Raw genomic sequence first — 25341 nt, 5'->3', positions numbered from 1 at the left:
TCATATCTGAATGAGAAAAGATCCAAAGGAGGAAATGTCGTTTATCAGTTCATACCAGGAAATATTTGCATTTACCTAATCACATGCTCATGCCAGCAGTTAAATTTGAACCGCTAAATAGCTATGAGCATTTGCCTTCCAGGTTCTTTCAAAAGTGAAAGAGATTCCACAAATAGTTCAGGTGTGTTGATCTGTGGCAGAGGGTTTAGAGGTGTAGAGAGAGGATCAATATACAAGACGCATATTTGAAGACTGAGGTGAAAGACTGCATCTTTGATGAAGATGGCTGTGTTGAGGGCAGAATGCGTTGTGTTTCTAATCACCCTCTTATCTAAGGGTAAGTTCATGACCTTTTATCCCCTTGTCTGAGAGGTGAACTCACCTGGTCGATTTGTGTGTGATTGGAAAACAAACTGTTTCTCTTAGAATCATGCTCTATAAAGGCACCTTTATGAAAAAATTTGAGATAGGGAAACAAACTAAAAGCCCCTAATGTGGTTAACATTACTGGGATTGATTGATATTAAAAACTACTTTTTATGCATCACTTATACTAGTTGATATTTGTAATACAGTATTTATCTCTTATGTGCTCGTATATTCAGAGTATGACAGAAGGAAACATAACAAATGGTTGAACTAGGTTTATAATTCTATGTCCTCTTTACGTTTGTTCCAAAACCAGTTTGCAGCCATGGTGTGTGATATCATTTCACTCCAGCAGTAAGAACGCAAATCTTTTTCATCAAAGATATAAGAGAAAGGCTCCGATTATGAGATAAAGAAACGGAATTATGTTTGACTGTTCTGACTCTTTGATCACACAGTGGCAAGGATTCAAAGTAAACAGTCATATATACATATTTACATATAAACTCTGTCTGACAGCGAATGTGCTGTGTCATTTCTTATATCCCACAGGATTTAGTGTCTGCAAAAAGACGGTAACAGTAGTCTTTTTCGGACCTAAAAATGTGTCCAGATGGATTTCTAAATTGCTAAAAATGTCCAGGATTTGGCTTCTGCTTCAAACAGTCGCCATTCGTTGTGTGTGCATTTGCATTGCTTTTACCTTTTTCTTTAGGTCCCGCCTTCTGGCGCACCACCAATGAACGGTCACATACATTATCATGCCATAAACATTGCTTGAACTACATGTCATTCATTACTGTTAATACCGCAGCAATAGCCAAGAAACCTTAAGACAGCTGAAACACCACCAAAAGTTGAATGGAAAGAAATAAGATCATCTTATATTGTAGCAGTTAAGTACACATGCAGTTTTGCATTGCGTTGCGTTGCGTTGCGTTGTGTTGTCAGGCATCAGCCTTACATGCACATTAATGTGAATTAATAGTAACATACACCTAAATTTCCAGCACGTTAGGAAGGGAATGCATCATTCACACAGATGAGTACAATGACGGTACACAAACCATCACATGAATTGAATATCACAACACAAAGACAACATGATCAACAGTACACATACGCCTTTACTAGACACAAAAAGGGAAACATGAAGCAACAATAGCAAACTGGGGCTAATTTACAGTTCTTCGCCTCAATGCGTGCTGGGACGCTCCCTCCCCTCCACCCAACATGCTACAGTATTAAAGTTCAATAACATAGTCGCATGGTTGTGTAACCGGTTTTGGTCAAAGTCATAGTTGGTCAGAGTCATTGGGGAGTTCTAAATATGGTTTATGTGTTTGTTTGACCAGGCGTGTTTGTACTTTGTGTCATATTTACAGGGTGTGTCCAGAATGTCAGTAGTGTCTATGTATGGGCCTGACACAGAAAACACTGGCTACTGGGGGCTAGGCAAGATCAAAATCAGGAACAAGCTAAGGTCAGTACACTCGAAGGCTAACAGGGATAATAGGGATAATAAAGGGAATAGAGCTAACACAGTGAAAAGGATTAACAAGGCTTACAAGGAAAACTACGCAACTTACAAGGAAAACTACACAACAAGGAACAAGTGACAAGGAAGGGCTCAGTACAATGTAGGACAGAGGCACACATGAAAACACTTGGGTATATACATATATTCAGGTACAATGAGGGGACAAACTGAGGAAAGGTGCAAAATCCAGTAAAAAGATCATTAGCCAGTCAGATCCAACAGGGCTCTGATTGGAGGTAAAGACAGAGGTCTTAAGGTCAGTTTATACTTCTGTGTCGAATCTACGCCGTGGGTACACATAGCCGCGTAGCCTAAGCCGTAGCCTGTAGCGTACCTCCCCAGAAATGTAACTACATGTCGCGGCAATGCATGTCAAAGCAGACCACAACAACTCTGATTGGTCTGTTTGGTAGCATCATCCTCCTTCTGCCTCAGTTAACCTCTGCGGTGATCTGGTATTCATTGGAATTGATCGTTATCAACTTGTGATCAAACGGCGGGGATCCTAATGCGATACGTTGTCGAACCGGGCATCTGTTAGGTGTTACAGCAACTGAATTTTTGCTATGACGTGCACTGGTCGAAGATGCGTGGAGGCATTTGGGCCATGAAAGAGGGAAATTAAGATCAAAGTTAAGTGGGTAAAAATTAAATATATACTATAAACATATGATGACAGTACATTGTAACTAAGTAAAAAACAGGAGTATTTTCCCCAAAGAACGGATGATATCGACAAAACAACAAAGTTCTTTAGCTACAAGTTCCACTACAAATCTTAATTTGAAGCTAGAAAAAAAAGCACATTGTATTTCCAATACTGACACTCACTGACGTTTGTCTGTTTTTCAGGTACCCACTCACAGTTAGATGGTAAGTCCCACAGTTTATAGCAAGTGAAATTTCAAAGATGTTATATTAGTGTGTGTTCCTCTACCTAAAAATATTCTTCCTCCCATCAGTGTGTGGTCAGCCCCCCCTCAACATGAGGATAGTTGGGGGTCAGGACGCCCCTGCTGGTGCCTGGCCCTGGCAGGTCAGCTTGCACACATCTGGCAACCATTTCTGTGGCGGCTCCTTAATCAACAAAGACTGGGTGCTGTCAGCGGCTCATTGCTTTCAAAGGTACTGAATCATCCAGATTTCTGAATGTAACAGAACAGTGGCATGACATTGATCATGAACAACTTTTAACTCGTTATTTTCCTCTTCCTCAGCATTACAGCTTCACAGGTGACTGTCTTCCTGGGTCGTCAGAGTCAGCAGGGATCCAACCCAAATGAGGTGTCAAGAACAGTCTCTCAGATCATCAGTCACCCCAACTATAACTCTGTCACCAGTAACAATGACATTGCTCTGCTGCGTCTCTCCTCCTCTGTAACTTTCACTAACTACATCAGACCAGTTTGTCTGGCTGCTGCAGGCAGCACCTTCTACAAGGGCACTGACAGCTGGGTCACGGGTTGGGGAAACATTGCAGAAGGCGGTAAGATCCTCTGACATGTATGTAGCACTTATTTTGCCCCCTGAATACAGACAGGCAGATCCCAGGGTTCATTTAATTGGTTGCTAACCCTTTCTAATTTGGAGCATGTCACTTAGTTTAGAATTGTACAAAATGGTTTAGAGTGTCAAATTACTTCTAGTTTGATCTACTTTCAGTTTAATAAAACTACAGAGCACATTCTGAATTTAACACCACTGTTTATTAAAGGTCAGAAAAAAATAAATAAATGAGTGGGGTTACCTTGTATTTTCTCAGATAGATAGATAGATTGATAGATAGGTAGACAGACAGACAGACAGACAGACAGACAGACAGACAGATAGATAGATAGATAGATAGATAGATACATAGATACATAGATACATAGATAATTGAAGAGATGAATAGCATGGTTGCAATTTTTCCAATAGTAAAAGTGGAGTCAGAGATGTTGAAATCACTGGTTACTTTATTCCCCTTGCATGCAGTACAACAGCCATTTGGATGCCACTGAACAATGATGGTTCAGTGAGCTTCGAAGACTTCCTCTTTTGTGAAAGCTTTTATATCCTTCTTGCCACATACTTTAACCACAAGGACAACTAAAACCTAGTTTACTCTGGTTATTTTGCAAAACATTGGTCCTCATGGCCACCCATATTTGCCCTTTCTTTGACCTTGTTTCCCAAATTCCTTCTTTCACACTGAATTCCTCTTTCCACAAGGTGAACAAGTCATAAAGCAGAGACAGTGGAAAACTACCAGAAGCTACATTCATCAGAGATATAGGCCTTTTATTACATCTTTCATATATTTCATCATATTACTTAACACATTTGCTAGCTAGAATCATCAAAACTCACAAGAGATAAATAAATAAATACATACATACATACATACATAAATATATGAACAAGCATGCTTATTAGGTTCCTGAGGACAATTCTAATTCATTAATATTACTTTTAATATACTCTACTGTAAGTTCACGTTACTTACAGAAAAGTATACTTGATTGCTATCTAGGGTTCACTTGGCAAAACTGGGCAAAACACACACACACACACACACACACACACACACACACAGATAAGCCAGCAGGCAGACATATATGCAAAACGATCAATCAAATAAAATAAAACATGTTGCAGGCCTGATCGACACTTAGGTGCGTGGTGAACAAAAACAACAGCCCTTTCGCTGTATCGGAGCAAAGAATAAAAGCTAGTTACTTACAGGAGCCAAACGGATGGCTTAAGGGGTGCGACTGACAGAAGCAAACAGTGATGAAATTGGCTCGCGAGTGGCCGAGAAGCAGGGAGAAATCTCTTTTCTCCCACATCGCCAGAGGAGCTCACAGGCCTCTCTGGTCACCTGGAGCATAATCTGGTCAGACTTTAATCCAGGTCACGTGGAAAGCTATCTGGATTTTCTACAGGCACTGGACGTACTTATACTTATTTACGTACTTATAGGGACAGCAACTTCTATTATCTTATTATACTATTATATTATATATCTTATTATCTTATATTACATATGTACAGAATTATTTCCCATTTTTAACAGTAGTAACAAGCACAGCCATGGCGTTTAAAATTACCATTAAAACTGAAATCTCAGTGTTTCTTTGAAAGACTGAGCCCTGAGTAAGTTTCTCTCCAGTACAACGTTCATTTGTATGTAAATTGAAGATAAACTCAGAAAGCCCAGTATGAGGACCACTGCTGAAGATGTGTCACTAACAATTAATCACAATTCAGCACAATTTAAATAGGTTAATAAGTAGGTATATTTGAAAACAAACAAACAAACAAAAACAGTAGACAGGGTGTTACCAGTACAGACAAGGAATGCATGTCTTCAGATGCGTAAAATCAGACAGTAAATCTTTGCAAACCTTCTGAAAATAGTCCTGAAAAAGTCTTTATCCTGGAATGATTTTAATAAAATAATACCATAGTTTATACCTTTATTAAAGGAAAATACATTATTTGTTTTTTCTTACCATAGCAGCCACTGAAAATTACTTCATCTCATCATTAGCAGGTAGAATTGACAATGTTGTCATGTCTCCACAAGACATGTGTCCCATTTTCCCATATGTACTCATACACTGAGGTCATCTGAATGCTCACATACGTGTGTTATTAAAACATAAAAGCCCAGGAAGATGGAGATGGAGTTTATGGAGTCCTGTCAATTTACAGTTGTTTGGGATTTTGTCATTCACTTAATCTATCCAGTCATTTGAGTATTTGTACATTCAGAATACACAGACACATTGTCTTATATTTACATTGCATGTTTAATGAGCCAGTTGAGTGGTTTTATACAGTATGTGTCTATATGTTATAGATGATTTTGTTCTGTGCAGTCACAGTAAGTGACTGACTTTTATGTGTTTGATCTGTTTCTCCTCAGTCCCCCTTCCCTCACCTCAGACTTTGCAGGAAGTGGAAGTGCCAGTGGTGGGAAACAGAAAGTGTAACTGTCTGTATGGTGATGGCAGAATCACATACAACATGATCTGTGCTGGATTATTAGCAGGAGGCAAAGACTCCTGTCAGGTGAGTCTCAGTAACGAACATTCCTCCATATGTGTGTGTGTGTGTGTCTGCAGAGTGCAAATATGCAATGCAATCTGGGAGGGATCAAATTTTTCTCCAGGGCTATGTACTATAGGATATACAAATGTTTTGACCGCCCCGAACTGTTGTTTTTACCTCCTTTGGGGGGTTCCAAATTTACCCCCCCCCCCCCACACACACACACACACATAATTCAAACCCTGTGTCTGTGTGTATACACATACTAAATAGTTCAGGTTTTTTTCCCCACAATTAAACCACTTCATTTGTTTTAACAAATATTAAAATGTCATTGTTTTTTCATTTAACCTAATTAAAACAACAAATAACTGCTGTTTTTATGTTATTAATCATTTGTAAAATGTTGCCCCTTTGTATTGGTGCGATTCTTGTGCAAGACATTGTAACTTTTCATATGAAGATGGGAAAATCATTACATCTGTGTGCTCTTTATAATAACATATTCATTTTGCCTCTAAATCATTGTAATAATTATGGAGAAGTTATTATAGCAGAGTAGCACTTCATTCCATCTACTGTTATAATGCTGTAATACTGTGCACTGAATGAGCCCAGGAAAGCTGGGAGGAGGATCACTGGTACTCTCTGAATAAAAATGTCATTGTGGGCATGCAGAGAGTGGCAGGGGATCAGGGTGATGTCAGAGCCAGTGATCATTCTAGATTCATGTCTTACTCTGAACAATTCCACTCAGGGAGACTCAGGAGGACCAATGGTGAGCAAACAGGGCTCTCGCTGGATCCAATCAGGCATTGTGAGCTTTGGGATAGGCTGTGCCCAAGCTAACTTCCCTGGAGTGTACGCCAGAGTGTCCAGGTACCAAGACTGGATCAACTCTCAGATCAGCACTGACCGGCCTGGCTTTGTCACATTTACCTCCAGTGGTACTGATGGGGATTTGAGTGTGATGTGCACTGGTACATCACTTTCCCTCTCTCTCACATCTCTCCTCCTTCTTTCCATCCCTCCTTTTCTCCAAACCGTTGTCTAGATTTTAGGTCATTGAGTTCCCTCCACACTGTCAAATTAATCCCTGAGCAGGGTCAACAGTAAATTGTTCTACAGCTTAAAAATCTGTTTGTGTACAGGATAGAAAAAAAACATGTTAATGTTGATGTCTCATCATTTTTCCATTTGATCCTTTTAAGCTTTATGCTTAAGGTCAGTCTAACAGAATGATGGACACTTCTGAAAATATAACTATGAATCCAATCATTTACGCTAAACTTGTTTTAACTTCTTTTGTGTTCTGTCAAAATTATGAGATCAAACAATTAGTGGCATTCAAAAATGTACCTTTCATTTGTCTGATAAATGCTGTCACACTTTTTACCATCTGTAATACTGCCACTTTTTCTGAGTTTCTTTTCTCTGAATAATTTAGTGCACTTTAATAAAAAAAAAAACATTCTAACAGAAGAAATATTCTATTGTTTGCACAGTTTATTTAAACTAGTAATAAAGGTGTTTACAAACTGTGGGATGTTGAATGTCTAATGTGATGTTGATGCCTGTGCTTGATGTTACTGACACTGCTGAATTGAGCTTTCCCACCATGCTGTAACGAAAACAAATTACACACACACACACACACACACACACAATATCTCCAGTATTAAATAATTCAACTTAACACAAGTTTAAACTCCAAACACACTGCTCTAAATTTTTCTCTCTTGGGCCCACCACCTGGGAGGAGAGAAATAGGGGCTGGGTGCGATGCGGGTGGCGGGTTAGGGCGAAGGCCCCAGCGGACTGGAGTTATGGAACAGAAATTGGCTTTTGGTACATGGAATGTCACCTCTCTGGGGGGGAAGGAGCCGGAACTTGTGCGGGAGGTGGAGCGATACCAACTAGATATAGTTGGGTTCACTTCTATGCACAGCCTTGGCTCTGGAACCAAACTCCTGGATGGGGGCTGGACTGTATCCTTTTCTGGAGTTGCCCAGGGTGAGAGGCGATGGGCAGGTGTGGGGTTACTTGTTAGCCCCCGACTGAGCACTGCTGTGTTGTAGTTTGTCCCAGTGAATGAAAGGGTCGCCTCACTGCGACTTCGGGTTGCGGGGGGACATTTCTGACTGTCGTGACGCCGTACGCGCCGAACGGCAGCTCGGAGTACCCAGCCTTACTAGAGACACTGGAAACTGTCCAGTGAAGACACCATCTGGGGACTCTGGGAGACTTCAATGCTCACGTTGGCAATGATGGAGAGACTTGGAGGGGAGTGATTGGGAGGAACGGCCTACCCGATCTGAACCCGAGTGGTGCTTTGTTGTTGGACTTCTGTGCGAGCCATGGATTGTCCATAACAAGCACCTTGTTTGAGCATGAGGCGGCTCATAAGTGTACCTGGTACCAGAGCTCAGATGACTTTGTAGTCGTCTCATCAGACCTGTGGCCGTATGTTCTGGACACTCGGGTGAAGAGAGGGGCAGATCTGTCAACTGATCACCACCTGGTGGTGAGTTGGATCAGATGGCGGGGGAAGCTGCTGGACAGACCTGGTAAACCCAAGCGCATAGTGAAGGGGAACTGGGAACGGCTGGCTGAGGACTCAGGAGGCTGAGGACTGAGGAGCTTCTCCCTGATCCCGAGGGAGGCTGGAGACATGGAGTCCGAATGAACCCTGTTCAGAGCCTCCATTGTTGAAGCGGCAGCTTTGAGCTGTTGCCAGACAGTCGTCGGTGCCTGTCGTGGCCTGTCGCCACCGGTGAGGGAAGCTGTCAGGCTGAAGAAGGATGCCTTTTGGGCTTGGCTAGCACGGAATTGGCTGAGAGGTACTGGCACGCCAAAAGGGCTGCAGCAACGGCGGTCATGGAAGCAAAAACTTGGGTATGGGAGGAGTTTGGGGAGGCCATGAAAAAGGACTTTCGGTTGGCCTTAAAGAGGTTCTGGCAAACCGTCAGGCGACTCAGTAGGGGCAGGCAGGGCCTCGTCCAGGCTGTTCTCAGCAGGGACGGAGAGGTTCTGACCTCAACTGAGGATGTGGTCGGACAAGAGAAGGAAGACTTTGTGGAGCTCCTAAACCTGACCGACATGCCCTCCATAGAGGAGGCAGGGCCAGAAGATTCAGGAGGGTCATCACCCATCTCAGAGGTCACTGAGGCAGTTAGGAAACTCCACAGTGGCAAGGCACCAGGAGTGGATGAAATCCGTCCCCTAAAATGCTGAAGGCTTTGGATTTTGTTGGGCTGTCATGGCTGACAGGCCTCTTCAATGGGATAGTGCCTGTGGAGTGGCAGACAGGGCTGGTGGTCCCCATTTTTAAAAAGGGGGACCGGAGAGTGTGCTCCAATTATCACACTGCTCAGCCTCCCTGGGAAAGCCTACTGCAGGGTACTGGAAAGGAGACTGCGGCTGATTGTTGAACCTCGGATCCAGGAGGAACAATGTGGATTCCGTCATGGCTGTGGAACAGCAGACCAGTTGTTGCACAGATACTGGAGGGAACATGGGAGTTTGCCAATCCAGTCTGCATGTGTTTTGATGATCTGGAGAAGGCTTACGATCGTGTTCACCGGGATGTCCTGTGGGGGTACTGCAGGAGTATGGGGTGCTAGGTTTGCTGCTGCGAGCCATTCGATCCCTGTATAACTGCAGTGAGAGCTGTGTCTGTATTCTCGGCACAAAGTCAAACTCGTTCCCAGTGAGTGTTGGACTCCGTCAGGGCTGTACCTTGTTTCCAATCTTGTTCTTGATTTTCATGGACAGGATTTCAAGGCACAGTTGGGCTGAGGAGGGTGTCCAGTACAGTGGCCTCAGCATTGCGTCTCTGCTTTTTGCAGATGATGTGGTTCTGTTGGCCTCATCAAATTGTGACCTCCAGCACGCATTGGGGCGGTTTGCAGCCGAGTGTGAAGCGGTCAAGATGAGGATCAGCACCTCCAAGTCCGAGGCCATGGTCCTATTGCCAGAAAAAGGTAGCTTGCCCCCTCCAAGTTGGGACTGAGTTACTGCCTCAAGTGGAAGAGTTCAAGTATCTCGGGGGCTTGTTCACGAGTGAGGGTAAAATGGAGCGGGAGATTGACAGGCAGATCAGGGCGGCAGCGTTGTACCGGACTGTCGTGGTGAAGGAGTTGAGTCAGAAGGCAAGGCTCTCAATTTACCAGCCGATCTTTGTTCCAATCCTCACCTATGGTCACAAGCTCTGGGTAGTGACCGAAAGGGTGAGATCGCGGATACAAGCGGCAGAAATGAGCTTCCTCCACAGGGTGGCTGGGCACACCCTTAGGGATAGGATGAGGAGCTCAGACACTCGGGAGGAGCTCGAAGTAGAGCCGCTGCTCCTCCACATTGAGAGGAGCCAGTTGAGGTGATTCAGGCACCTAGTCAGGATGCCTCCTGGGCACGACCAACTGGGAGGAGACCCAGGGGAGACCCAGGACACGTTGGGAGAATTATATATCTTGGCTGGCCTGGGAACACCTTGGGATCCCCCAGGAGGAGCTGGTGGATGTAGCCAGGGAAAGGGATGTCTGGGCTACCTTCCTTAGCCTGCTACTACCCGGTCCCGGATAAGCAGCAGAAAATGGATGGTATGGATGGATACTGCTCTTAACATCTTTCTCATTTAACAGCTTCTCATCATCAGCTCTACCCTGGTGACTCTCATCCCATTGTCCTGCTTCTGGCCCTAAAATACCATTCCGATTGGAAGATAATCAATTTCATATCCAATTAATAAAATGAGAACAGACAAGTTTTGATATTCAAGCTAAGACGTATTATACATGTGTGTTATTTATTCTACTATTTACATTAACGTCATTTAAAACTGAACAAACTCTTATCAGACTCTTTGCTCTCTAGATAAACTTAAAAGATTAAGTATTTTGTTATTTGTGAAACCTATACTAAATTATAACTTCGCAAGACCGCGTTCCTCATTTTAATGTAGTCTGCAGGCAGTGTTAATTTTTACACATTTTTTAAATTTAGTCATAGTCTTTTGACTAAAATGTCCCTTAAGATTAGTCAGATATTAGTCATGTTGTATTGATTCAATTTAGTCAATAACTCACTGACTAAAATGGCACATCATTGTAGTCAACAAAAATAACATCATTTTTGTTGACAAAGTTACATCTGTCAAATTGAAACAATTCTTTAACTGTAGATTAGAACTACAGAAGCATTTCCGCCAGAAAATGCGAATGTGATTACACTGCAACATCAGTGTTTGACTCGTACTGGTCTGAGTTTGCTGCTGGCTTCATGGAGCAAAAGACCATTGAATCCAACTATCGGCTGCCGCTGTGTGCAATCCCTCACCTATCACTAGAGACCTAAAAGTTTGCCCATGCATTTTCAAAGGGAAAATAAGCGATTAAAAACAGCGATTAAAAAAAAAACAAGTGGACTAATCCGTTAGCTGTATACAAACACACTACACAGCATTAGGACAGTAATTGGCAATAAACCTGACATACTATTCACAAACCCCAAGGAAAGATTTAAGTACTTGAGGTTGGATGGCTCTTACCAGTTCTTTACTGTTTCTACCTTCTCTGGGTCAGTGGCAGTTCCTGCTGCAGAGAAAATGTGTCCCACATACTTGACTACTGACTGGAGGTAAAATTGGGATCTATCAATTGAGACCTTTAAGCCAACTTCCTCAAGTCTCTCTACCACCTTTGATATACATTGTCTACATTTCTTTAGTTGAAAAGTCACAGACACACAACTGAATCCCAACACTTGTAAACAACACGTGCGCTAGTTCATAATCATATCTGAATGAGAAAAAAACACAAAGGAGGAAATGACTTTTATCACTTCATGCCAGGAAAGACTTGCATTTATCTAGTCATGTGCTTATGCCAACAGATAAATTCCCACTTCCATATAGCTATGATCATTTCCCAGACAGGGCTGTCTCAAGAGCAAATGAGACTGACTCTAAAAATTCCAGGAATAGTTCAGGTGTGTTGATCTGTGGCAGAAAGTTTAGCCGTGTAGAGAGAGGATCAATATACAAGACACATATTTGAAGACTGAGGTGAAAAACTGCATCTTTGATGAAGATGGCTGTGTTCAGGGCAGTATGCATTGTATTTCTAATCGCCCTGTTATCTAAGGGTAAGTTCACGACCTTTTATCCCCTTGTTTGAAAGGTGAACTCAACTGGACAGTTTGTGTATGATTGGAAAACATGAACTGTTTCTCTTAGATTCGTGCCATAGAAAGGCGCTTCTATGAAAAATATTAGTTAGGGAGCAAACAAAAAAGCCCCTAATGTGGCTAGCATTATTGGGAATGGATGATATTATAAACTCCTTGTTATACTTATTCTTCTAGATATTTGGAATGCAGAATTTATTTGTTAAAGCTTGTATGTTTAGTGTATGACAGATGCTAACATAACAAATAGCTAAACTAGGTTTTGTAATGCTATATCCTCTTTACTTTTGTTCAAAACACAGTTAAGCATCTTCAGGGAATATTATCAGGAGATGACAGCAGTAGGAACACAAATCATTTTCATCAGAGATATAAGAGAAAGGCTCCGATTATGAGATAAAGAAACAGCATTATGTTTCAATGTTTTGACACTCTGATCACACCGATGCAGTGGCAATGGCAATGATCCAAAGTAAACAGTCCTATATACATATTTACATATAAACTCTGTCTGACAGTGAATGTGCTGTGTCATTTCTTATAGCCCACTGAAACAGGATTTAGTGTATGCAAAACGACTGTTACATCTACAAGTCTTTCAAGTCGTCATGGTATCTCTCTTTGTGGTTCTAGTCATAGTTGGTGAGTGATTGGGGAGTTCTAAATGTGGTTTATGTGTTTGTTTGACCAGGCACATTTGTACTTTGTGTCATATCTACGGGGTGTGTCTAGAATCTCTGTAGTGTCTATGTTTTTGCAGAGGAGTGTTTGTGGCTAGTGTAATTATAAATAGAGAAAGACTAGATGCAAGTGCAGGCAATTCTTTAATCGTAATCCAAATTGTAGTTGATAAACAGGCAGGGCCTGACACAGAAAACACTGGCTACTGGGGGCTGGGCAAGATCAAAATCAGGAACAAGCTAAGGTCAGTACACTAGAGGGCTAACAGGGACAATAAAGGGAATAGAGAACAAGCTAAGGTCAGTACACTCGAAGGCAAACTGGGATAATAGAGGGAATAGAGATAACAGAGAGAAAAGGGTTAACAAGGCTTACAAGGAAAACTGAGCAACAAGGAACAGGGAACCAGGAACAAGGAAACAAGGAAAGGCTCAGTACAGTGTAGGAGAGAGGCACACATGAAAACATGTGGAGATGTATATATATATAAAGGTACAATGAGAGAACAAACTGAGGAAAGGCGCAAACACAAATCCAGTAATGAGGTGATTAGCCAGTCAGGTCCAAATGGGCTCTGATTGGAGGTAAAGACAGAGGTCTTACAGGTGTAAAGTTGTAATGTTGACTTACAGATGTTTGGTGGTCCTAGCCCCATATTTGATTGTGATGTTTGTAGTGTGTGCCATGCCATTGGTATAAATAAATTGTAGTTAATGGTTTGCTGTGAATATTGGACTGAAAACTAATATGACATAGCTATAACCATACTCCCGTTTGAGGATCCAGTTACAGTTATTCCGAAAAACTCTATTTATAACTCAGCGCTCTGAACACTGAACCTAGAGATTACTCAAAATAATTCATAAACAATATCCTCACTACCTATAATATAACTGAATGAAACAAATATGTGTGTATGAATTATTACTCACGTAGAAGCTCATTTAATTAAGAGAAGTTATCGAAGTGACGTTGTAGTGGAGTTACTTACACTAATGGTAGTGATGGAAGGAGAGAAAAGGTAGAAGAAGAGCAGGCACAGCCATGTTCAGGTGTAAGAGACCAGAGTTACTGAGGGGTGATAGATGACGGGCAGCTGATTTTAAGAGGCTTTTTTATCATCACGGATTCTCCAGCACGAGGGCGCAGTGGTTAGCGCTGTCACCTCACATCAAGAAGATCCCTGGTTCAACTCCCGGCCACTCGGCCAGGGTCCTTTGTGTGTCTAAAGACATGTAAGTCAGGTGAATTGGAGATAATAAACATTGTAAATGTGTTTGTCTGCCCTGTGATAGACTGGTGACCTGTCCAGGTTGTTTCGCCCAGTGAGCGCTGGGGTAGCTGATTTTTATCTGTTTGGGAAACTGTGGGTAATGCTACCCTTTAGGAGGTGTGTCAGTCTAAGGGGGGGGAAACACCCCTCAGAATTTGGGAAGTGTTACTCTTAGCTCAGTTTGAATAATTTTACATAACTTTTTCCAGTTAAGGAACAGTAACTTGTATCTGTGGCATTTTATGTTTCCGAGCAATTTCATATATAATTGCTCTAAGACTGCAAACAGTTTAGGTTCACTGACAGTTTGAGAATTAGCTGCTGGTTAATCAGTCAGTGGTTATTTAAAAGCCATATAACATGTTTACGCCTGTATGACTGATTACAGGTTCAATACACACATTTATTTGGTAATGTCATACAGGTTAGTTTCATTTTCTTTTGTTCTATATAGTTTGTGAACAAGTGAAGGAATGCAAATTTGACTCGTGCCAGGATCCAAATTCCATCCCCACAGGAAACTAACCTCTGCGGTGATCTGGTATTCATTGGAATCGATCGTTATCAACTTGTGATCAAACGGTGCGGATGTTGATGCGATACGTTGTCGAACCGGGCATCTGTTAGGTGTTACAGCAACTGAATTTTTGCTATGACGTGCACTGGTCGAAGATGCGTGGAGGCATTTGGGCCATGAAAGAGGGAAATTAAGATCAAAGTAACTGACAAAGGGACTGAGAGGAAGAGTGAAGGGGAGAGAAGGTTCCGAAGAAGAGAGGGAGAGCCTATGAAAATTTTAATATCACAGTCAGTGAATATTCATTAGCTCATGTATTGCAATGTAAAAAGTCTCTCATCCAATTGCTGCCTTACATTGTGTGTACATGTATTTTAACTTAATAGGCTTATGGCAGTCAAAGAATGGCAGATTTTTAACAGTATGGGCATTGTTGTGTGTGTGTGTGTGTGTACTTGTTGCTTACTAAACATTTTACTGGGAACATCATGTCAAACTGGGGTCAAAGTCATCATCCCCACTGGTGGAAGAAAAAATGTTTTAATAAACGATATTGTTATTGATCACAGCAGGGTTCATTCAGGCTCAGGTTTATTCTGTACTTTTGTTATAACAGAAGTCAATGGAGGGTCCCAAGAATCTAACATACGCAGTACACGTGTGTATCTGTAGGTCTTCAAGATTAAATAGTGAAGACAACCGCTGGTACAAGATACACTAGTATATGTGTCTGTGTTGTGGATGGTGTCATACATCTTGGTCTTTACCTTCAGCTGTGGTAATTCCTCTTTAAAACTGCCCCTTTGATGCCAAAAAAAACCCTGACATGGTGGTTGACGTAATGTTTAACAGGAATGCAACTCTGATAATACATAAGTAAATTTTCAATGTCTAAAATACCATCATGTTCTCCAAACAGTGAGTAAAAAAAAGTACACAGAAAACATCTCAATATCCTCCGAAGTCAAGTGTGTAAAATGTATATTATAGACATTTGATGACAGTACACTATAACTTTTTGTAATTTAGAAATTTTAACTTTTTATGCTTCATCAGATCACTTCACTGGATTGCCTGATATAAATATAATTTGGACAAACAGTTAAGACTGTATGGTTTTTGATCAGTTTAGCCTGACAGAAGTCCACTCCCTGCTGACCTTAACAAAAAACAAGAAAAGAAAACAGAAAAAAACATAAATTGAGGCATTTGTTATAATGAGGATCAACAAAAACATGTTCATTGAAAGCAATGACTTAAATTTCAAATTAAACACATTCAATTCTTGTAGTCATTTCATTTCAACCTCTTGTAGTTCATTTCTTTTTGTATGAAACTAAGCAACTAACTGTGTTTACTCATAGGGGGAAAATGCAGATATATAGGCACACACAAATGCACACACAGACATACAAAATACCAGATATGTGAGTGCTAACAAAAGGTCACCCTTGCTTTCAAACTAGAATTCTATGTCTTTTCTTCTTGATATATTCATATGGAATCAAGGAGTGGAATTTTCATTCCAGCTGCTAATGAGCCAGTCCACTACTTTCTGTAAAATTTGAATTTAAATTTTGAAAACTGTGAGGTAAGACAGTAAATAATATGACTAGATAATATGGACGAAACAACAAAGCTCTTAAGCTACAAGTTGCACTATAAATCTTCATTTGAAGCTAGAAATCAAGCTAAAAAGCACATAGTATCTCCAGGGCTGACACTCACTGATGTTTGTCTGTTTTTCAGGTACCCACTCACAGTTAGATGGTAAGTCCAAGAGTTTATATCAAGTGAAATTTAAAAGATTTTGTAGGGTTTTGTAGTGTGTTTTCCTCTGTCTAACAATATTCTTCCATCCATCAGTGTGCGGTCAGCCCCCCCTCAACCCAAGAATAGTGGGGGGTCAGGACGCCCCTCCTGGTGCCTGGCCCTGGCAGGTCAGCTTGCATGTATTTGGCAGGCATTTCTGTGGTGGCTCCTTAATCAACAAAGACTGGGTGCTGTCAGCGGCTCATTGCTTTCAAAGGTACTAAATCATCTAGATTGCGGAATGTAACAGAACAGTGGCATGATATTGATCACGAGCAACCTTTAACTCGTTATTTTCCTCTTCCTCAGCATTACAGCTTCACAGGTGACCGTCTTCCTGGGTCGTCAGAGTCAGCAGGGATCTAATCCAAATGAGGTGTCCAGAACTGTCCCTCAGATCATCAGTCACCCTGACTATAGCTCTGTCACCAGTAGCAATGACATTGCTCTGCTGCGTCTCTCTTCCTCTGTAACTTTCAGTAACTACGTCAGACCAGTTTGTCTGGCTGCAGCAGGCAGCACCTTCTACAATGGCACTGACAGCTGGGTCACAGGTTGGGGACGAACTGCAGAAGGCGGTAAGATCCTCTGACATGACATGTATGTAGCACTTTCTTCACCCCCTGGATACTGACAGGCAGATCCCAGGGTTCACTTACTTAGTTACTAACATAGTTAAACCCCTTTCTAATTTAGAGCATGTCACTTAGTTTAGAATGCATAAAACGGTTTAGCATGTCAAATTACTTCTGGTTACTTTTGATCTACTTTCACTTACTCATTATCTAAGCTGCTTATCCTAATTAAGGTCGAAGGGAGTGCTGGAGCCTATCCCAGCATTCATTGGGCGAAAGGTGGGGAAACACCCTGAACAGGTCGCCAGTCCATCGCAGGGCTGATCTACTTTCAGTTCAATAAAACAGAAAGCATATCAAATGGAGCACATACTTTGATGTCCATGTGTACATATTAGAATTTAACACAACTGTTTATTAAAGGTAAGAATAAACATAAACAAATCAGTAGGGCTTATAAGGTATCTTCTCCAACAAATAAATAGATAGATTATATCGATAAATAACGAAAGAGATACATAGAGATAAACAGATCAACAGAAAAACGAATAAATAAGTATTGGGTTTCTTAGGACCATTCTAATTCATTATTGCTACTTTTCTATACCCTATTGTTAGTTCACCTTATTTACACAAAAGCATACGTAATTGTTATCTAGTACGCTTGGCAAAACTGGGCAAAACACACGCGCACACGCACACCAGCCGGCAGGCTGACACAAACAAAACGATTAAGCAAAGAAAAAATAACCTACGTTGCAGGACTGAGCGGCGCTTAGGTGCATGATGGCCAAAAATAACAGCCCCTTTGCTGTATCAGAGCAAAGAATAAAAACTTGTCACTTACAGGTAGAGCTGTAACAATTCCAAATGTTTCTGTATTAATTATCTCAGAAATAACTGCGATTAACAATATAATTCTCTCTTTCGGTCACATTTAAAAAATATTTATTATTTTTTTAAACAAATTAAAGTTTTGAATGAATCCCAGGTTACGTATTTTTGTTATTTCACTGTAATGTGACCCACATAATGTAATAACACAAGAACACAGTCTTCCAATAGCTGAACTCAGTTCGGCTTGCAGATTCCCCACATTTTGACAGGATCAACGGGACAGTGTCAAGCGATCTTTTTTCCAACTTTAATTTTTTCCAATAATTGTTTTTCCAAATTTTTTTTTTCCAGTAAATGAAAACTCCTGCGAAAACCAAGCGTGTGTCAGTTTAATGTTATGGGCATTTCTCAAAGGTTTAACACCGCTTCTGACTGCCCAGTTCTGCTGGGATTTGTAACGTTCGAAAGCCGACTTTACTTCACAACCATAAATCAATGCGGGCGCGGCGTCCCCTGATAGGATACCTGCTGTTTTGCCGCAGTACAGGGTGCACGCGGACATTGGAAACGTGTTTGACAGATGCAAACTAAAGTGTGCCCGTGCTTTGACCCATCTCGTTAAAAAACTAGAAGGGCACTCAGAGAGCGCAGACCTCCGCCAAAGCCAACACTCCACTCTTCTATGATATTCAAATCTGCAACCGCAAACCACTACGTCTGGATATATTTCCAAAACTATTTGAATAAAAAAGTCAGAATGTATGATTGTGAAAGTGAACTTATTGTAAGAAACGATTAGCGATTATGCTCATGTTATGCTCCCCAATAACCTTTAAACTTTGGTCATATCGACTTGGAAAAAACGTAAGGATATTGCTTATTTCTGACATACCTACTGTATTTGTTGATGTTATGTTTTGTGTAGTCGCGGCACATCATTCACTGTAATTACGACGGGTTCGCGGATGTGCGACAAATTCAGTTCATTTTTGCCCTATCTCGCAATGTTAACGAATGTGGAAAATAATACGTGGATCCACCCAGTGTCTCGGATTCGCGCCAGAATTTAACGAGTTCTTCCATGGCCCACGCTGCACCCTTCCAAGTTACATGAAAATCGGCCTGGTAGTTTTTTCCGTAATCATGCTCACAAACAGACAAACCAGCAAACCGCACCGAAAACATATTCTCCTTGGTGGAGGTAAAAAAAAAAAATGCTTTAACCGCTGTTCAAAAAGAAACCGCAATCACTTCAAAAGTCGCGGTTAGGCAATTATGAGATCATTGTTACAGACCTACGTATAGGAGCCAATTTGAAGGTTTAAGGGCGGAATTATACGGAAGCAGAAAGTGAGGAGGTGGCCCGGTCGGTCCTATATCGTCCGACGTCATCAGCTGGCGGACTTTAATCCATGAATTATGAACAGTTAAACTGAACAGGCGCTCCACAGAGTAACTGGGTACACTGTAGATATATTCAAATCAATTCAAATCAGACGAACAACCAGGGCCACATTAACATTGCAGCTACATGTAAATTAGGTGATATTTTAGTGCATTGGGCAAAACTTAGTGAGGCAACCATCATCATATCCAACATTACTAAAATACAATGTCTACTGTATATTCAAAGGGGAAATTTGTCCTCGTTTATATACTTTGCCGTCTTGTAATTAAAAGTCAGCATGTTTAAAAGAAATCCAAGATTGATTTTGTAATGTGGCTATTTGTTAATGATTAAGAATGAACAGAAGTATCTCCCAGTATTTAACAGTAATAACAAACACATTTAAAATTGCCATTAAAACTGAAATCTCAGTGTTTCTTTGAAAGACTGAGCTCTGAGTAAGTTTCTCTCCAGCACAATGTTCATTTGTATGTAAAGTGAAGATAAACTCAGAAAGCCCAGTATGAGGATCACTGCTGAAGAAGTGTCACGAACAATTAATCACAATTCAACACAATTTAAAAATGCTAATAATAGGTATATTTGAAAACAAACTAACTAACTAACAAAAAGCAGCAGACAGGGTGTTAGTAGTACAGACAAGGAATGCATGTCTTCAAACAGGTTGCAGTAAAACTTGGCTCTCAAAAAGTCTCTACACTGGACTGTTTAATCAAGCGATGTGGCATTTTATATCTTTAATAAAAAAAAAAAGATACATCATTTGTTTTTTTTCTTGCTACAGCAGCCATTTTGAGAATTACTTCATCTCATCAATAGCCAGAAGAATTATGACAATTTTGTCTCTTTTAAACATAAATGTCCCATTTTCTGATATTCTTACCCACTCAGGTCACCTGAATGCTCATATATGTGTGTTATTAAAACATAATAGCACAGTAAGATGGAGTTTATGGAGTCCTGTCCATGTTCAGTTGGTTGGGATTTCGTCATTCCCTTAATCTATCCAGTCATTTGAGTATTTGTACATTCAGAATACACAGACACATTGTCTTATATTTACATTGCATGTTTAATGAGCCAGTTGAGTGGTTTTATACAATATGTGTTTATATGTTACAGATGATTTTGTTCTGTGGAGTCCCAGTAAGTGACTGACTTTTATGTGTTTGATCTGTTTCTCCCTCAGGCCCCCTTCCCTCAACTTTACAGGAAGTGCAAGTGCCAGTAGTGGGAAACAGACAGTGTAACTGTCTCTATGGTGTTGGCTCAATCACAGACAACATGCTCTGTGCTGGATTATTAGCAGGAGGCAAAGACTCCTGTCAGGTGAGTCTCACTAGCGAACATTGCTCCGTATGTGTGTGTGTGTGTGTATACACATACTAAAGAGTCTAGTAAATATTCCCACCATTTAACCAATTCATTCACTTTATCAAATTTTAAAATGTCATTGTCATTTTAACTGACCTGATAAAAATAACAAATAATTAATCATTTAATCATTTGTAAAATGTTTCGCCTTTGTATTTGTGCAGTTCTTGTGCAGGACACTGTAATTTTCATGTGAAGATGGGAGAGTCAAAATCATTGCATCTGTGTGTTCTTAATAATAACATATTCATAATGCCTCTAAATCATTGTAATAATTATGGAAAAGTTATTATAACAGAGTAGCACTTAATTCTCATCTACTGTTATAATGCTGTAATACTGTGCACTGAATAAGCCCAGGAAATCTGGGAGGAGGATCACTGGTACTCTTTGAATAAAAATGTCATTGTGGGCATGCAGAGAGTGGCAGGGGATCAGGGTGATGTCAGAGTCAGTGTTGGGTGTAATGTCAGAGCCAGTGATCATTCTAGATTCATGTTTTACTCTGAACAATTCCACTCAGGGAGACTCAGGAGGACCAATGGTGAGTAAACAGGGCTCTCGCTGGATCCAATCAGGCGTTGTGAGCTTTGGGAGAGGCTGTGCCAGACCTAACTTCCCTGGAGTGTACGCCAGAGTGTCCCAGTACCAAGACTGGATCAACTCTCAGATCACCACTGACCAGCCCGGCTTTGTCAGATTTACCTCCAGTGGTACTGATGGGGATTTGAGTGTGAGCTGCAATGGCCTGCGTCCTGTCACCACCACTACAACCCCTACCACTACAACTGCTACACCCCGTAAGTGCCCATGAAATACCTCCAGAGTATAATTAGTTAATGAGTTTTGTTTTTGTTTGAACTGACAAACAAAGGGTAGAACAGGCAGGGTTTAAATAGACAGACTAATTACAACTTCAACGAGAGACAGGTGAGCCCAATGACACAATAAGTGAGGGGCGGGGCCAGAGCACATGGAAAACCAAAATAAACAAAAGCACATGACAAAACCAAAAACAAATGACAGCTAACACCAGACATGACCAGCAGGGGGCACAACAGAGAAAATAGTTCATGCAGGAACCCTGACAGTCTCTCCTTCAATCTCTATCTCTCTCTCTCTTTCTCTCTCTCATTCCTGGCTCCTTAACCAGGAGAAGAAAACCAGTCTTGATTGACAAAAATAGGTGTGCACAATGACTGAATAATGAACTGAGTGAACCAAAAAAAATGAATGGAAGTGACTAAACAAAGAAAGTCTAACTCAAAATGGCCAGTAAAGGGAGAGACGGAGAACCTTCCCTCAGCTTCTCTCAGTACAGACTCCAGTTCCTGAACTGGTTTAATATGGCTTGTAGCTCTAAAAGCTCTTCTTTTAAATATATCCCACAGACCTTAAAATTAAGACACCATGAAGCCACATATGAAACTCATATAAATTTTAAGCATGATAATATTTCATCAAAAGTGATGTTAGCAGCACTCTGCTATCCCACACACACACACACACACACATGCACACACACCACAACTCCAGTTTCCAAGTTGGAGTTGTATGTTTAAGTCTGTGTAGCCCTCTTGATGTCTCTGAAAAACTCCACCAATCTGTCCCTGACTATCTATCTGTCTGTCTATCTAGGAATTTCTCTCTGTCTCCAATTTACCTCAGTGTAAAATGACTCTCTCCATCTTTTCAGCTGTGGTTTGTGGCAGTGCCCCTCTGAACACTCTTCGTGTTGGGGGCAGTAGTTCTCTGGTGACTGGAGGCTTATGGCCATGGATGGCCAGTCTGCACCGAGGAGGAAAACACGTATGTGGGGGTACACTGATCACTGAGCAGTTCGTCCTGAGCTCTGCTGACTGTTTCTCCAGGTACCAACTGAATGAAAAGATCCAATATGTAACTGAAAAATCTAAAACAGTAGCAGCTGGTAATGGCTGTGAATTTTCTGAATGTGACCATTTCCTCCCTTTTGCCAGCTCCACCAATGCTTCAGAATGGACCGTGTTCCTCGGCCGTCTCAATCAAAATGGTTCCAACCCTAACGAGGTCTCTCTGAGGGTGAACAACATCACACTGAGTAACCTGACAGGCAACAACGTGGCTGTTCTGGAGCTGGCCAGCAAACCCACACTCTCAGACTTCATACAGCCCATCTGTGTGGACCTGGGAACAGAGACCTTCTCCACAGGAACACAGTGCTGGATTGTGGGCTGGGGCTCAGGACAAGGAGGAGGTAAGAATGTGTGTGTGTGTGTGCGTGTGCGTGTGCGTGTGCGTGTGCGTGTGTGCGTGTGCATGTGTGTGTGTGTGTGTGTGTGTGTGTGTGTGTGTGTGTGTGTGTGCTAGTACCCCTGCATCTCAAGTGTTCACTATAAAGGTTATTGTTTGCATCTGACATTATCATAAATCCTGGTAAAAACTGGACCTAACCCTAATTTATCCCTAATCTTTTTTGTTCCTTTTTCCCCTCATCCTCAGTTGAACAAACCCTTCAGCAGGTCCAGACTTCTGTGGTAGATTGTGGGAATGCATCCTCCACAGAGAATATTTGCACTGGTTTGGTGGATTTACAGCAGGTAAATCAGTCTAATTATTCAAGTACTGAATTCAAGAATGAAACTTAAATAGTCACAATGAACGTCATTTCTCTTTCCCCATGTCGCTCACTATCTCCTGATTGTTCAAGTTTCACTATTCAAGAATCTGAATAATTTCCTCACAACACTATACAATCTTAAAGTCAACCTTAGTCAAAATCTTTCAGATTTATTATTTGATCTAAATCTACAACATTTTATTCGTTTAATTCATGTTACATTTGTTCACAACTAACATAAGGTGGTAACATTTGTTCATTTTAACAAATACAAAGTGATTTAAGATTGACGTTTGAGAGCAATTTTAACCAAATTGATTTCACATGGTTAATCATATTTTATCAAAGCCATTTCATTTCAGTCATTTATTCATTCATTCATTCATTCTCTCACTCTCTCTCTCTCTCTCTCTCTATCTAAGGGTGATGCTGGTGGCCCTTTGATGTGTAAACAGGGTGTGGCATGGTTCCAGGCTGCAGTTTTGACTGTCGCTAACAGCACCTCAAACAGCAGCAGTAGCAGTAACAGTACAAGTCGCTCAAATGTTGCTCCTCGTGCAGACATCCAGGTCTTCACCAGAACCTCTCGCTATAACAGCTTTCTGGACAACACTGTGGGCAGCTTCCCTCCACGACCCTCAACTACCACAACCGTAGCAGCTACCACTGTACGTGGAGCTGGTACATCACTTTCCCTCTCTCTCACCTCTCTCCTCCTTCTCTCGATCCCTCCTTTCTCGCAAACCCTTCTCTGGAGTTTAAGACATTGACCTCCTTCTGTGTAGTCAGAATAATCACCGGGCATACTCACCAATCAAATTGTTTCATAGTTACAAGATCTGATGATCAATTGGATCGCTGGGATCTTGAGGTATTCGGTCTATATAAATATTCCACAAGCCCTCATTCTGCGATGAAATGCTATGAATGTTTGGAGGATATTTAATACTCTTACTGCCTTATTTAATTATATTCCAGTCCTCAATCACAAACTTTTCTCTTACATTTCCCCAAAAAAGGAAAACGAAAAAAAACTACAAACATTAAACTAATATGCCAAACACAACAGCCTGGAACTTTGATATATAAAACTTGTATCATTTCTCTCTGAAGAGGACATAGAGAACAACTATGTTAGTACTTCTGTCTTAAGGGTTCTGATCTACACGACAGTGCCTTTCAAAAAATGTCATGAGGTTACATTTTATTTGTCTAATAAATATGGTCACAATTATCTTTCCTCTCTCAGTCAAAAAGTACCTTTCATTTACCACTGTAATACTTACACTTTTTATCAACTTCCTCTGTTTGAATAGTTTAAAACACTTTAACAAGCAACTGAGGGCAAAATAAACTCACAAAAAAGGGGGGGGGGTTATTGTTGTTGTTGTTCATAGCTTAACAAGAGTTTAGAAGTAATGTGATACATTTATTTAATGAAGGATGATTGTGAAAGTGTTTATGATGTTGATTTCTCAACATTTTTACATTTTTTTATATTTTTGAGCCTCTTAGGCTTTGTGTATATGGTCAGTCTAGTGGAATGATTGATGAACATTGCTGAAAATGTAAATATGAATTTAGTCATTTATGCTGAATTTGTTTTGACCTCTTGTGTTTACAGTGACAAGGGGACTGTCAAAATGATGAGCTATTGAGATCAATACATTAATCTGTAATTACTCTCCTTGTCATTTTGGGCCCAAACATATTTAATAAAGCCGATTAAGAACAAACATTTATTCATAAAAATGATGATGATGAGTGTTCTTATTCCGGGGTGATAATTTGCTTCAACACTGTGAAACAAATCACAGTGTGTGTTCCAAAACTTTTCCAATGTACAGTCTTCAAGTAATATCAATACAGAGACTTGGTTGTCTACATGATTCTGCCTACAGATAAACCCTGAGTCACTACATGATCACACTCATACTATTTTAGCTACTTAAACTATGTAATGAAACAATGTAATTCCTTCTGTTGCCAGAATACTATAGGGAGAGACCATGATGTCCTGGATAACACACCGCACAATAACAGACTCTAAAGATCTGTGATTGACAGAACAAGTCACAAATAATGCCCTACAACATGATTCATACAATTGTGTTTGAATGTTTAAAAGTAAATGTCAC

General features: G+C 40.8%; 1 protein-coding gene across 1 annotated transcript; it reads left to right on the top strand.

Moving 5' to 3' along the window:
• Positions 1–282: 282 nt before the first annotated feature.
• On the top strand, positions 283–23997 carry LOC115829785 (transmembrane protease serine 9-like). Its single transcript, XM_030793948.1, has 18 exons — positions 283–337; positions 2762–2782; positions 2872–3034; positions 3127–3395; positions 5820–5965; positions 6702–6924; positions 9006–9115; positions 12031–12085; positions 16348–16380; positions 16465–16627; positions 16720–16988; positions 20420–20559; positions 21128–21404; positions 22301–22475; positions 22584–22840; positions 23086–23183; positions 23626–23871; positions 23989–23997. Exons 1-18 carry the CDS (start codon positions 283–285, stop codon positions 23995–23997), a joined length of 2709 nt encoding a protein of 902 aa, XP_030649808.1.
• The last annotated feature ends 1344 nt before the right edge of the window (positions 23998–25341 follow it).

Source organism: Chanos chanos, chromosome 16, assembly GCF_902362185.1.
Source record: "Chanos chanos chromosome 16, fChaCha1.1, whole genome shotgun sequence".
NCBI classification, from domain to species: domain Eukaryota; kingdom Metazoa; phylum Chordata; class Actinopteri; order Gonorynchiformes; family Chanidae; genus Chanos; species Chanos chanos.
Note: the sequence above shows the minus strand (reverse complement) of the source record. Positions and strands in the feature narration are given on the sequence as shown.